This window comes from Eutrigla gurnardus (genome assembly GCF_963514095.1).
Source record: "Eutrigla gurnardus genome assembly, chromosome: 22".
Lineage (NCBI taxonomy): Eukaryota > Metazoa > Chordata > Actinopteri > Perciformes > Triglidae > Eutrigla > Eutrigla gurnardus.
This window is the reverse complement of record NC_139933.1, coordinates 899,046-914,181: the sequence shown is the minus strand read 5'-3', so window position 1 is coordinate 914,181 and position 15,136 is coordinate 899,046. Positions and strand designations below refer to the sequence as shown.

Genomic DNA, 15,136 nt, shown 5'->3' with positions numbered 1-15,136 from the left:
GTTAGGGAGTTTTCCATCCATTTACACATTCACAGGAAGCCTGAGAGTCACTATATCCTGCCTGCTTCCCCAAAACAGAGTGTTTTCTTCTTGTTTAATTACCAGAAATGTTTTTCACTTACGGATAAAGAAAGACCCAGATAAAGTTGTCCAAGGCCAAACAGCCTCACAGGAATGTTCCCGAAGCCAGAAAACTTAAGGAAGCTCATTTCTCTTGCTTAAGGTTAACATCACCTCCCAATGTAATGATTCAATGGGAATACTCAACAAAAACAAGCATGCAAAAGCATCATATAGTACTAGTACATGTTAAACAGCAATCCTCCTGGGAAGAAGGTATTTCCTAGATACTTAGTCCTATAATAGTTCCTAGATACTTGGTGCTAGTTCCTAGATACTTGGTGCTATAATAGTTCCTAGATACTTGGTGCTAGTTCCTAGATACTTGGTGCTATAATAGTTTCTAGATACTTAGTCCTGTAATAGTTCCTAGATACTTAGTCCTGTAATAGTTCCTAGATACTTGGTGCTATAATACTTCCTAGATACTTGGTGCTATACTAGTTCCTAGATACTTAGTCCTGTAATAGTTCCTAGATACTTAGTCCTGTAATAGTTCCTAGATACTTGGCCCTATAATAGTTTTAGATACTTGGTGCTATAATAGTTTCTAGATACTTAGTCCTATACTAGTTCCTAGATACTTAGTCCTATACTAGTTCCTAGATACTTAGTCCTATACTAGTTTCTAGATACTTAGTCCTATACTAGTTCCTAGATACTTAGTCCTATACTAGTTCCTAGATACTTAGTCCTATACTAGTTCCTAGATACTTAGTCCTGTATTAGTTCCTAGATACTTGGTGCTAGTTCCTAGATACTTGGTGCTATAATAGTTCCTAGATACTTGGTGCTAGTTCCTAGATACTTGGTGCTATAATAGTTTCTAGATACTTAGTCCTGTAATAGTTCCTAGATACTTAGTCCTGTAATAGTTCCTAGATACTTGGTGCTATAATACTTCCTAGATACTTGGTGCTATACTAGTTCCTAGATACTTAGTCCTGTAATAGTTCCTAGATACTTAGTCCTGTAATAGTTCCTAGATACTTGGCCCTATAATAGTTTTAGATACTTGGTGCTATAATAGTTTCTAGATACTTAGTCCTATACTAGTTCCTAGATACTTAGTCCTATACTAGTTCCTAGATACTTAGTCCTATACTAGTTCCTAGATACTTAGTCCTATACTAGTTCCTAGATACTTAGTCCTATACTAGTTCCTAGATACTTAGTCCTGTAATAGTTCCTAGATACTTGGTGCTATAATACTTCCTAGATACTTGGTGCTATACTAGTTCCTAGATACTTAGTCCTATAATAGTTCCTAGATACTTAGTCCTATAATAGTTCCTAGATACTTGGATGTTCATCCACACCAAGTACTAATTCCGGTCTAGTCAAGTCATGGGAAAGAACAAAACTGTACTTCCCACACACACTATGACAGCTAAGCCCTAAAACCATAAAACTCCCCTGCAAACTGCTGCTTCACCCTGTTGGTCAAGGTTACAATGACAATTACCAGGCAGCACAGAATGTGTCTGTTAAGTGTACGTTGTTGTCCTTTCATGATGTGAGTATTGTCGTGGGAATCAGGGGGCCCACATGTTTATGTTATGTAGAAAAATGCAGATTAAATCACAAAGTCAGAGGAAAAGTGAAGTGAAAATGTGAGATGGATTTGAGCCACCAGGATGAAAATAAACAGACATGTTTGGCATGCTGTGTGTCAGTTGATGATGCGTGTGCATGTGTGTGTGCATGTGTGTTGCTGTGATTGGCTGGACCCACCACGGCGACATCCTAATCCCAGTGTGTGTGCTGTCATCTGGCTGTGTCCTGCCCAGACTGTGAATCACAGCAGCAGGTGGACCTTAATCACAGACTCAGACCAGACCGTAACTGTAGGACCAGTCAGCGTTTGTTCAAGGTGTTGTCGTGTGTTTTCAGGTGCACTTTGGTCACATGACTGTGAGGTCACACAGTGTTCTTCTTACATTTCATATTCATGCTCAGGCCTTTTTGTTTTATTAATAGGTTCGACTCCTATCTGTGCTGTATGTGTTTGATGAAATGAAAGTATCTCCCCTTCATGTCACGCCTCATAAAACATTCATTATGTCCGGGTGGAAATGCAGCTTAAAGTTTGCGTGTGTGTATATTTGCAAGCAGAGAGTGTGTGTGTGTGCCTCAAAGTAACCTTACCCTGCGAATGCACAGGTGATACCAGGCTGAATATAGCCCCTGTATGGCCAGCTGGCCTTGCTATTTAAAACAGAGTGGGGGGGGGGACCAGGGATGGGGGGACGGGAGGACGGGGATTAGGAGGCATCAGCTTTGATTCTCCAATAGGAGGCTCATTCCTTATCAAAACATATTTCATACAGTCCCTATGTGAAAGAGAAACCTTCCCTCAAGGGCAGACTGTTAAAAAACAACATCTCAGAACTGCAGTGGGTATCAATCACTATACAGTGTGTGTGTGTGTGTGTGTGTGTGTGTGTGTGTGTGTGTGTGTGTGTGTGTGTGTGTGTGTGTGTGTGTGTGTGTGTGTGTGTGTGTGTGTGTGTGTGTGTGTGTGTGTGTGTGTGTGTGTGTGTGTGTGTGTGTGTGTGTGTGTGTGTGTGTGAGTGAGAGAGATTCATCCCAGTATCGTTGACAAAGGTCGATTATGTTGGATGAGGTCATCGCGGAATAACAGTTAACTGCTGTTTCCGCTCATCCAATAAAAAACTGACCGTAGATTAAAGTGTGTGTGTGTGTGTGTGTATGAGCCTGGAGTGTGTTCAAGTACATATTGTCTCTGATCTTGTTCTGTATGTTGTGTGTTTGTGTGTGTTTGTGTGTGCGTTTGATGGGGAGGGAGGGGTTTGCCTGTTGCAGCCCCCCCATGAATGAATGGCAACAGCTGAGCAGGAGAACTTTACTGTGTGTGTGTGTGTGTGTGTGTGTGTGTGTGTGTGTGTGTGTGTGTGTGTGTGTGTGTGTGTGTGTGTGTGTCTGTGTGTGTGTGTGTGTGTGTGTGTGTGTGTGTGTGTGTGTGTGTGTGTGTGTGAGATCCAGGAGGAGCTGCCGTCCTCTCTTCCTCCACCACTGGCCTCTTTTCAGTTTCCTCCCCTCCTCTCTCTCCCTTGTTCATTTCATCCACGACTCGCCCTGTGGACCCCCCCCCCCCGTCTCTGGGAAACCTTCGCACAGCATTTGCTGTCGTGACTCGCTGTCTGCCACTGCAAGCGAACGAGGGAGCAGCAGGAAGAGAGAGAGAATCTGAGCCGGTCTAATCGATTCCTCTCTGGCTCAGAAAGACCGAAGGCGTTTCGCAGAGAAGAGGAGAGGCAGCAGCAACGCTTTCCCTTCACACTTTGCTTTAAACGGATATTCTCCTCCACTTTGATCGGCCGTTTGATTCCCGTCTTCCCGTTTGGAAAGAGAGGACCGCTCGTTGAAGGGACAGCTGGTTTTCTTTCCTCCTCAAACTGGAACATTTGGGAGGAGGACCGCCTTGGAATGACAAGTTCCACGCTCACCAAGTGATTTATCTCTCATTGTGAATGATAATGCTGGACACCAACCACTGCCTGTCCTTTGAGCCCTCCCCCCCGGGCTCTCCTCCAATGGGAGAGGAGCTGGAGAAAGCAGGACTGATGATGGATCAGGACAGACTCCTCTATCACAGCCTGAAGGAAGGTGGGGAACCTGGAGCCGCACATAGTCAGTAGAGACGCCCGAGATCTTTCAATATCGCCTTTTCTTTCTGTGATTCAGTCCACAGGGTTCATGTCAGGACTTGGTGGCTTCCGCTTCCTGTATTATAAGGAAGTACAAGTAATCATCTGTTCTCTCTGATAAGCAGCATCTGGTGGGGTTGGGAGATGGTAGAATGAGATTGTGCTGTTTTGCAATGCTAACACCTCGTGTAGCATAAACGTGTTTACATAATGAGCTGCCATTTCCAGAAACCAGAATATTTACAGGACAAACAGGTGTGTGTATAGTTGAGGAATGAGTCCTTTTATAGGGACAGAGTTGGTCTACTATGAGGTGAACCAATGTTTGAATTTGAAGTTTCATTTGAAACCTCGCCTGTCTGCCCATCCTTACATGCCAGCAGTCGTCTTCTTCTCCTGCTTTGTCGGCACGCTGCTGCCTTACTTGGCACATTAGCACCACCTGTAGGTCAGAGGAGCAGTAAACGGTGCTTTAAGTTATGACCCAGCTGGAAGCTACTAATATTTAATACTTGTAGAGCTGTAAAATCAGATTTTTATTGCTGCTGCTTTTGTCTTTTCACTTGAATTATTATCATTATTAGTATTATTATTTGTAGTAGTCGTAGTAGTAGTAGGATTATTATTATCATTACCATTAGTGGTAGTAGTAGTAGTAGCAGTATTATTATGATTTTGATTATTATTAATAGTAGGAGCAGTAGGAGTAGTAGTAGTAGTAGCAGCAGTATTATTATTATTATTTTGATTATGATTAGTAGTAGTAGCAGCAGTGGTAGTAGTAGTGTATTATAGGCTGTATCTGCTGTGATATTTACTGATACTGTACATTTTTGGATGTAGATGAATTTTCCCAGATCTAAAAGAACCTGAGAGGAAAACAAACCCTGTCTGAGGATTACACAAATGTTTTCCATTGGAAGGCCAAACTCCAGCCAATAGTGACATAATATCAAATACAAGCCTCAGACAGCCTAATTTGGTATTTTATCAGTGAGCAGGAAAAATAATCTTCAGCTTGTTTATAGCCAACGTTACAAGCATCGCTGACTGAAACACAACATTCCTGTGAGCTTCAGTGAAGACGGAGAGAAGCAGGGAGAACATTTAAAAAAGGTTTCAGCAACATGTAGCACACCACACTAAAATTCAAGTGTTTTCAAGGTTTGAGAAGGTCTTGAAATGTGTGTTGTATGTGATGACATCTATGATAGAACAGAGGAAAGAAGATCTCCATATCTGAGGGACTGAAAACAGCATTTTCTGACATTTCTTTATGAAAAATGACTTTTGATGATGAACAGATGATGAAAATAGTTGGTGATTATATTTCTGTGGATCTGTTAGTGGAATTAGTTTTCCTTTCATTTGTGGTCCTTCTGTAAAAAGCTGTCTCCAAACATCATGTTGGTTGTTTAGAGGACAATAACATCTCATTTAATGTGATGAACAAGTGACATAATAAGTAGACTGAATACTGACCATTGGATTGGTACAAATATGGAGTTTACCACAGCTGGAAGGGGCTGGAAAAGCATGGAAATGCACCTTGAAATGCTTGGAAAGTGCTTGAATTCTGTCTGCATGTTGCAGTGTCAGTTATCATTATCCCGGTGGGTTTTTTTATAACCGCTATTGTTTGCATCATGTGAATTAGACCCGCCCCTCTTGAACTCTCAGATAAGCAGCGTTCATTATTGTCACCGGGCCAACCGCAGTGCAGCAGAGCGAACGCTGCGGAAGTGATTCCAGGGTGTGAACGGCGTGCGTTGTTCTGCCTCCTCGTTCCATCCATGTGTGATATGTTGCTGTGGTCGTCTTAAATGCTTCTGTGCATAACGATGAGCTGGAGCAGGAGAACATCAGCTGGGTTTCTAAATAGAGGGGTTTTTCCGACGTCGATGCCGTGTGTTGGCCGGCTGAGTGCGCGGTCCGTGTGGACGTGTAGATTTGAGGTTTCAGGTTGAGCTGAGCCAAGGCTGGGGGTCTTCTGGGGCAGTGACACACTCAGACAGATCTAATGACGGATAAGCACAGCAGGATTAGCCTAGTTGGCCACCAAGAAGTCGGCTTCCACCTCGCTGACCTCCTTCTTCTCCCTCCGCCACACCCTCAAAGCCTCAAACCAGAGATCCCTCCGTTACATTATCCAGGCTATGGACAGTCATAGGATGTACCTCCATGTCGGTGCAGACACAATTACTGCTGGATGTGCAGAAAATAAGGTTTTGTTCAAGATTCAAGGTTTGGTGCAAACATTAAGCATGGTGCAAATATACAGTTCACAGAGATGCTGTTTCACTTTTCAAACAACAACCAGGCATCTTTTTGCTGGTTGTTTCTTACAAGTAGCTCGGTAAGAAGAAAAGCTTTTCATTGTTTCCCCGCCTTCGTATAAAAACTATGCATGCTGTGTCCTCCCTCTGTTTTTCCTCGGCTCTTACTTGTGTTAGTGCGGAGGCCGGCCTTGGCTCTGGCCTAGTATCCCGATATATACCTGCTCTGCCTCTTCATCCTTTTTTTAAATGAACCAAAATGACCCTCAGACCTGATTTAGATGAAGGCGTTGTGGTTCTTTTCCTCCCCCCCAACCAGCATCACTACTGAGGATGTTTACGTGCACACATGAAGCTGGCTTACTGTCAGAGATCATGTTAACTACAATAACCCGGTCATGTAAAGCAGAAGTCTAACCACGCTTCTCTTTATCCTTAACATTGAAGTCTGGTTTCTGCAGCGTTTAGGAGAACTGATAACTGCAGATTGTTGACCTTACCTTGTTTCTTATCGCCATTTAAACACTATATTATTACAAAAGTGACACCTGGAGTCAAATTACAGTTTCTGGCCTCGACGTTTGTTCAGTATTTGGTTTGTTATTTGTCGATACTAACTGACGTTGTTATAACTGCACCATCATTGCTTTCATTTTCATACATTTGTCTACAACTTTAACACCACTGGAGCACTTCACACTTTGCAAATGTATGAGGTGTCTCTGTGAAACTTGGCTCACACTTTATGATTTTGGAAATCTCTATTTAGTAATTCAGTTGGTTGATAAACTGCTGATAGCAGCCCTTGAAAGCCATCGTGGACTAAACATCTACTGGCAGCGATGATAAAGAGAGGAATAATCCGTTAACAGGAGCGTCGGTCTGTGGAGGAATATGAGGAGATGTGAGGCTGGGATAGAGGGAAAGTGTAAGATTCTCCTTCCCAGAATAAACCCCTCTCCCCCTGGAAGTGGCTCGGATTTTAACTGTGTGTGTGTGTGTGTGTGTGTGTGTGTGTGTGTGTGTGTGTGTGTGTGTGTGTGAGTGTGAGTGTGTTTGGGGTGCGATGAGGAGAATGAATGTCTGAGCGGCCGGTGCAGAAATCCCCATGAAGGACCCTGGCTGTGTTTGGGTCTGTGTGTTTACATCCCTGACATGTTATTGCTTGCAGAGGGGGAGTCTCTCTCCGGTCCCTCACCATGTAGAGCATGAGCTCTGGTAAATATAACACAGCGGAGCACAGAGGGACATTTTAGCTCCAGCTCTGACGTTTAGTTTATGGATCTGGCAGAGTTTCTGGATTGTTTGTCATAACAGAGGACTTACGCAGCAGCAGCAGCTATGCAGGGCGGCTAGCTGGCTAGCTTCGCCTGCGAGCTACCAATGATGTCACTTTGTTAGCGAGGAGGAACAGGTGCTGCCTGTGTAGCAGACAAGTCTGCACAGAGATGCCTGGGAAGCCTCACGCACCCCCCTCAACACGGACAGCTGGTATATCTATAATATATAAATATAAAACATGCATCTCAGCTGGAATGAGCTCTGTGTTAAAACAGCGGTATTTGGTATAATAACCAACATCCTCTGAACACTGAAAACCAAGATGAACAGTAAGCGTGGCTTGGGTTTTAACATGGAAACAGGCGGTTGCCAAGAAACACAGTGGAGGTAGAAGTGCAGTTACATGGAGCTGCAGAAACACCAGCGGACCACAGTGGAGTGTGTGCAGCTGCTGTGTGTTCTCGTCGTGCTCGGTGACACGTTCATGTTTGTAGTGGGTTAGTTAGTGTGACGGACTGGAGGGTCACTTCCCTGAACTCTCACTGTGCTGCAGTGAAACGGATACGCCAGCCACTACTGATAAAGACTCATGCATGATCCTGCAGAGGTCCATATTTGTTTTTATAAATGATACTCTCAGTGATTATATTTCTGTGGATCTGTTAGTGGAATTAGTTTTCCTTTCATTTGTGGTCCTTCTGTAAAAAGCTGTCTCCAAACATCATGTTGGTTGTTTAGAGGACAATAACATCTCATTTAATGTGATGAACAAGTGACATAATAAGTAGACTGAATACTGACCATTGGATTGGTACAAATATGGAGTTTACCACAGCTGGAAGGGCTGGAAAAGCATGGAAATGCACCTTGAAATGCTTGGAAAGTGCTTGAATTTGACTCTGGAGAAGATGGAGGAACCCTGTACTCACTTTGCCCTCGTCTGACTAACTTTTTTAATCATTAGTAATGTGTTTCTAGTGTAACAGTATGATGCTGAGACTGGAATGAGGTTCAACATCACTTTAACACTTTGAAAGGTCGAACATGGTCCTCTCCTTTTGTCCTGTGCGGTGTTCCTTAAAGCGCCGTGTGTTATGCAACAAGTGCTTCCTGTTTTCATGTGACGGTGCGATCATATGCTAAACTCTTTTTCTCACTGCCGTCTCATGGAGGCCGGCCTCCTTTCACTCCACATTCTGCTCTCCTTCCTACATGGCTTTCTCTCATCTTTTTATGCTATGCTTGCTGTCTCTCTCTCTCTCTCTCTCTCTCTCTCTCTCTCTCTCTCTCTCTCTCTCTCTCTCTCTCTCTCTCTCTCTCTCTCTCTCTCTCTCTCTCTGACTGATACTTCTAATGATTAATGTTTTTCTGATATACATCTGCGCATGCTTGGCACAGAAACGAAAGAAAAAAAAGTCCACAAACAGGAAGTGTGTAGAACGCTGCTCACGCCCTCCTCTGCCTCCGAGCTACAAAAAAGAAGGGGGAAATGGGAGGATGAATTATGTGTGAGAAAGTGCAGATCCTCTTCATGTCTGTCCAAATGCATCGGGGTTGTTTGTGTGGCAGATGGACGACTGATCAGCGGAGACAATAAGGACGCTTCAAGAACTCCATCACTGCAGTTTCTCATTCTCACCGGCTCTCTCTTCTTCACCTCTTTCTCCCCCACCCTCCCCCCTCACCTCCTCCGTCTCCATGCAGTCCTCCAGCTCAAACTCCAGCAGAGACGTACACGAGAGGAACTGGTCAGCCAAGGGATCATGCCACGTAAGTCTCAGCGTTTTACTATACACATCTATACACATCTACAGCGGTGCACATGCTGTATACCGGTTACAGGAACCGGAAGTCTCACCCAAAGACTTCGTGTCCTAGTATGTAGTTTAGTAATGTGGTTTTTATTCAGCATGTGGAAGATTGTATTAGTAGTATTCTCCCATGTTTACATAGAAACATGCTATCAACCAGGGCTCTGTGTGTGTGTGTGTGTGTGTGTGTGTGTGTGTGTGTGTGTGTGTGTGTGTGTGTGTGTGTGTGTGTGTGTGTGTGTGTGTGTGTGTGTGTGTGTGTGTGTGTGTGTGTGTGTGTGTGTGTGTGTGTGTGTGAGCTGAGGTCAAAGGGTTTACAAAGGGAGACATCAGACAGCATGTCGGACCGTCTCACATACATAACACTAAATATGAGTTATACGTGAACGGTCGATCGATTCACAAGCAACACAATCTGATTCTCCTCGTCTGCTAGACAGGATGTGTTTGAACTGTATCCTCCCGCGTGTGTGTGTGTGTGTGTGTGTGTGTGTGTGTGTGTGTGTGTGTGTGTGTGTGTGTGTGTGTGTGTGTGTGTGTGTGTGTGTGTGTGTGTGTGTGTGTGTGTGTGTGTGTGTGTGTGTGTGTGTGTGTGTGTGTGTTGAGTTTCAGGCTTTGTGCTGAAACTGTGCAGATGTTGTGTGTGTTTTATATTTGGTGTTCCTTGCACCACTTGTGTTATCAAAGTAGGCAGCTTCCTCCTCTTCTCGATCCACTTCCTGTTTCACAGTTCCGCACATCACAAGAGGCAGAGATAGAACACAGCTATGGGCACCGAGTACCAGCCTTTTCTTTTTCTTTCTGAAGAAGCTCTTTGTAAAAACAGCCAACATTCTCTCACACACACACACACACACACACACACACACACACACACACACCAGGAGACTGTTTACTGTTCAGACGGAGGAAAGAAAGGGAAAAGCACCAAAACATGCTGTTCTGTGTTCTCTTCCCATGTTGTATTCTTCCACTGCTGCCGTTGTAATATAACCCTGGTGAATATCAGTCCTCTAACAATCCACCTAAAATAACTCCCCTGGCTCCGTTTGCATTTAAAAGCACCAGTTAGACATGCAAGAATGCACTAGAATGGACAGTCAGACCTGCTGCCGGTTTTACAGCCTCACATTTCAACATTTAGTAGTTTAGTAGTTTCCTACGATGCAACAGATCTGGGATCAGCTTGTCCTCGTGGAGTACTTCACTTTCAAGCTTCTCTTCTTCATAATCTCTGTTATATCTTCCTCAAACTCAGGATCATTATTATATTTAGATAGAGACCCAGCAAGGTCAAGGAAAGGTTGCTCAGCTGTTAAATTATAGGACAGTAAAGATCACATGAACTGCTAGAGAGCAAAGAGGCTGCATAAATCTCTGCAAACATACAAATATAGATATACTTTGCAAAGCAGGGCGCACTCCCTTAGACTCGACAGACCAACAAGGTAGTGAACTGCCCAACCTCCACGAAGGTACTCCTCGAACCTCGCACAATAAACAATAAAGTAATATATGAGGGAAAATATGCTGAATAATACTGTTAAATCATATTTAGACGGCTGGAGCCACATACCTTTACATCGAGGTTCTGCCTTCAAATGTCAAGATCATACAGATGTGCTGATGAAAAACCATATAGTGAAATATAAAGTGTATTTATTTATTGATACGCTGCATCCCCTTTCTGTGGTGTGATGCAGCTTTAGTGCCTGCTGGGAACTGATGGAGGATCAGTTTTTATTTTTTTATGTTTTAGATTATATCATCCGTTAATGACGGTAAGTCTTTCCCCTTGCTGTTGATTCCAGGGAATAAAAAGGCCGTACATTGAAGACATAATGAAATTGAACACGGTTAATTAAATTTGGTAACACATGTCATGCAGATATGATCATATTATAGTTATTTATGTTAGTGAGCCATAACTATTACATAAGCACCAGGAATGCTTCAGCAGGCGATGATGGGAGGATCCGCTGTTTTGTTGTGATCTTGACCGTTGGTGATGTCCCAACTGGTATGTGATGTCACGGTTTGTGACATGAGGAATGCCCCCCCCACCCCCACCCCCACACATGTAGCCTGTAGCCAGAGCGTCCAAGCTTACACACCTTCTGAGGATTTCACCAGCTCTCGACCAATCAGATGGGTGTTCTGTTGCATCATCGTAACTGCCACTGACCCTGACATCCTTCCCCAAACACAGTGAGCATCTCTCTTTGTGTTTGGCTTTTCTGAACCCTCACGGTTTAACAATTAAAAACCATAACCCATTAACCGACCAAAACATTAGATTTGACCTTTATTTTCCTCAAATAGAAAGTACAATATTTACATGAAATACATCATACAAATGTGAAAAAGAATCGGTATAAATCAAGCAGGAGAAACAGCAGGAAGCTAAGCTTATCTCGTCCTGCCCCTTAATTACATTATCACATATAATTTACATCCAATTTACATGTAGCTCCTATATGTTTGTGAAATAGTCATTATCCAAATTTGAATATGAGCTAAATATCCAACACAACATAATAACAAAAGAAAAACATAGCCATGATAATGAATGAGAAATCTCTGTATTAAAGCTTATATATATATATATATATATTTGTGATATCTTTGATTCTGTTAAGTTTAAATAGTTTAAATTAGGGATTTCTGTGCTGAACAGACATTTTCATTTAATGCTCTCTTTTGCTTTTCAGGCCGTAACTGGCCGACTAAAAATAGTGTAGATGAGTAAATGTTTCCAGTCACACACACACACACACACACACACACACACACACACAGGCGGTCCTGGCCGAGTGCAGTGATGAATGCAGATTTTTCTCTTGACGCAGCGGTCCATCCATCAGTCCTCCGTCTCCTCGCTGCTTTCTAACGATCCAGACGCCGAGTCATCAAGAATTCATGTCCCTCCGACTCCCGGCTTCTGTCTGACTCAGACTTAAAACACACGTTTATTTGGAAAACAACATTCATCAAAGGAAACATACTGTTCCTTTTTTGTATAAGCATAGAGTAAGGTATTCAAAATGTTAAATCCTTGTGGGCAATAATTCCAACTACTATCTTCACTTCCATAAGCATAATATTCATTCATGTACGCCACAGTTGGACTGTTAATAATAATAATAACAGTTCTGGAAGTCTACGTATCTCAAACCACCACCAAAGTTGTTGCACATGAGAAGTGTTTTCTGTTTAAAATAGCAATAATTCATATCATGAAGGGGACACAGTGTGCTGACTCTTGGAAGCATGTTTAATTAGAATATATAGTATTTTGCTCACGGGAATCGTTCTGCAGATTGAACAGGTTCTGCGTGTTGGAGATTCTGTCTCTTTTCTTTTTTTGAATGTCGTCATTAGTATTTTTTTTAATATTTTCTATTTAGAAAGCATTTTATGAAGTAACATGAACATTGGGTGTTTTCTGTCACAGTATTACAGCAAAGTAATTCACCAATCAAGTACATCTTGACATAGAATAAAAACTTAAACAAAAGAAGGGCGTTTCAGGGAAATGTACATTTTCCATTGCTTCCAGATGTCATTGAATTTAAATTGCTGGAGCCTCATATAAAAAGTGATTCTTTCATGAATAATATCATACCATTCATCTGTGGATGGGACGTCTGGCATTCTGCCTGTCTTCATGTAAAGGAACTAACAGAAACATGTCTATCCGTAGATTCAAAGCGACTTCCTGTCTCAGTTGAAATACAGAGAAATGATAGAGAAGGAGGTAGCCGGCTCCCAGGAGGCCGTATGGTTACCTTTCGGCGTATGAATTGATAAAAATGGCCCACAGCGCTGTCATCTAGGTGTGTGGTTAAATAGCACCGCTGACCTTCTGCAGCCACTTCTGCTTTGAGCCTTCCTCTGCAGACGTTATCTGTGCTTGTCATCGCTGAACGCAGCATCACAACAACCTTCATCCCTCTCTCTGTTCGCAGCACTGAAGAGCCCGGCAGCCTTTCACGAACAGCAGCGGAGGAGTCTGGAGCGAGCCAGAGTGAGTCCACACATTCATGCTTTGTTGAAAGACCTTGGCAGACATGGCAAAGCACCGCTTGGTTATTGAATTCTACCATCAAATGCAGCAAGCTTTACTGTTTTCATTGTCAGTCTGAAAGTGCTTCACATTATAAAAATGTCACACAATAAAGTGAAAAAAAAATAGAAGGATTAAAAGAAAATAAAAGCAAAATGAAAATGCATAGAAAAACCCTCATTAAAACCAGCCAATAATAAAATAAAGTAAAAAAAAAAAATCATCAGCAGTAGTATTTTAAAGTCAAGAGGAAGCCAGTGTAAAGACCTGAGAACCAGAGTAATGTGATCCACTTTTTTGGTCTTAGTGAGGACTCGAGCAGCAGCGTTCTGAATGAACTGCAGCTGTCTGATGGACTTTTTAGGGAGACCTGTGAAGACACCGTTACAGTAGTCGAGCCTGCTGAAGATAAATGCATGGACAAGTTTTTCCAAATCCTGCTGAGTCATAAGTCCTTTAATCCCTGATATATTCTTTAGGTGATAGTCGGCTGACTTTGTAACTGATTTAATGTGGCTGTTGAAGTTCAGGTCTGAGTCCATGACTACACCTACGTTTCTGGCTTTGTTTGTGGTTTTTAGCATTAGCGCTTGAAGCTGGGTGCTAACTTTTGACCGTTCTTCCTCGGCTCCAAAAACAATGATTTCAGTTTTGTCTTTGTTTAATTTGAGAAAATTCTGCTCCATCCAATTATTGATTTGCTCAATGCATCTAATCAGTACTGGAATTGGACTATAGTCACCTGGTGATATTGTTATGTAAACTTGTGTATCGTCTGCATAGTTATGGTAACATGCAAAGTTCCTAATTTTCTTAATTAGGAATGATAAAAAAAGATGAAAACAAAAGGATATATATAAATGCAATAATATAAAAAGCCAATTTCAGCATAATACATATTAGACTCGCTGTAAATGGGGGGATAGGAAGAAGCCTCTGCTTGTCAAGTCTTCACTTATTAACAAATGCAAAATCCAACAAAATAAACGGACAAAAAAAAACTACATGTTAAAATGTAAATTGCATTATATTCATACTTTGTTTAATCGTTTTGTCAAAACCATTCCACAAATGGAAATACACATACTTTGATATTTATGGCATGGAATAGTAATTGAACAAATCCCTGGTTTGTGGGTGATTTTACTGTGAAAATGAAGTGATAGTTAATGTCACAGTAACAGAAACTAAGTGGTATAAAGGATCCACAGCAGCAGTCCACTGCAGTCCATCTGTACTATCTTCATGATCATGGTGTTGATGGTGATCCGGTGTCTTCCAGACCGAGGACTACCTGAAGAGGAAGATCCGGAGTCGTCCGGAGCGCTCGGAGCTGGTTAGGATGCACATCCTGGAGGGTGAGATCTAGAAACCTTCACACGTTTCACAACGAGAGCTTAACGTCGGATGAAATACAGGAAACTTTATTAAAAAGGAACCATATAATGAAGGAAACAGAACCAATCCCCATGTGATAAGGATCGTGTTAGTTCCTATTTCACATTCAAGGGTGTTCTGTGTTTCTTAGAATGTGATGGAACGTAAACTTCCTGTCTTGGTAGACCGGTGGTGTTTATATGACCGCATGTATCTCATGTATGTGTTGACCATCAGTTGAATGGACTTGCATGCGTTTTGTCCCGCTGACCACAGAGACGTCTGCAGAGCCGTCCCTGCAGGCCAAGCAGCTGCAGCTGAAGCGAGCGCGACTCGCCGACGACCTCAACGACAAACTCTCCCACCGGCCGGGTCCCATCGAGCTGGTCCACAAGAACATCCTGTCTGTGGACTGTCCCGTGTCCCCGCTGGGTAACTGCACTCTTTATCCATGAACACATGCCGGACGCTTAGAAAATGAATTGAAGCCATGCAGTGCAGGGATGAGTGCAGGTGTTTTACCTTTAAAACCAA

The 15,136-nt window shown here is 42.6% G+C and overlaps 1 protein-coding gene across 12 annotated transcripts in view; it reads left to right on the top strand.

The window, feature by feature from the left end:
• Positions 1 to 15,136, top strand: part of mrtfab (myocardin related transcription factor Ab) — a 36,474-nt gene that overhangs the window by 12,704 nt on the left and 8,634 nt on the right. For 7 of the 12 annotated variants that reach the window (XM_084001934.1, XM_084001938.1, XM_084001937.1 and 4 more), the window contains exons 1-4: positions 8,719 to 9,118; positions 13,128 to 13,186; positions 14,508 to 14,583; positions 14,879 to 15,034. In XM_084001934.1, coding sequence (XP_083858060.1) covers positions 8,734 to 9,118; positions 13,128 to 13,186; positions 14,508 to 14,583; positions 14,879 to 15,034 — 676 coding nt within the window. In that variant the 5' untranslated portion in view covers positions 8,719 to 8,733. Of the gene's footprint in view, positions 1 to 3,292; positions 3,751 to 8,718; positions 9,119 to 13,127; positions 13,187 to 14,507; positions 14,584 to 14,878; positions 15,035 to 15,136 lie in introns of those variants that run through there. The other 5 variants (XM_084001940.1, XM_084001930.1, XM_084001932.1 and 2 more) reach the window with 2 other exon arrangements.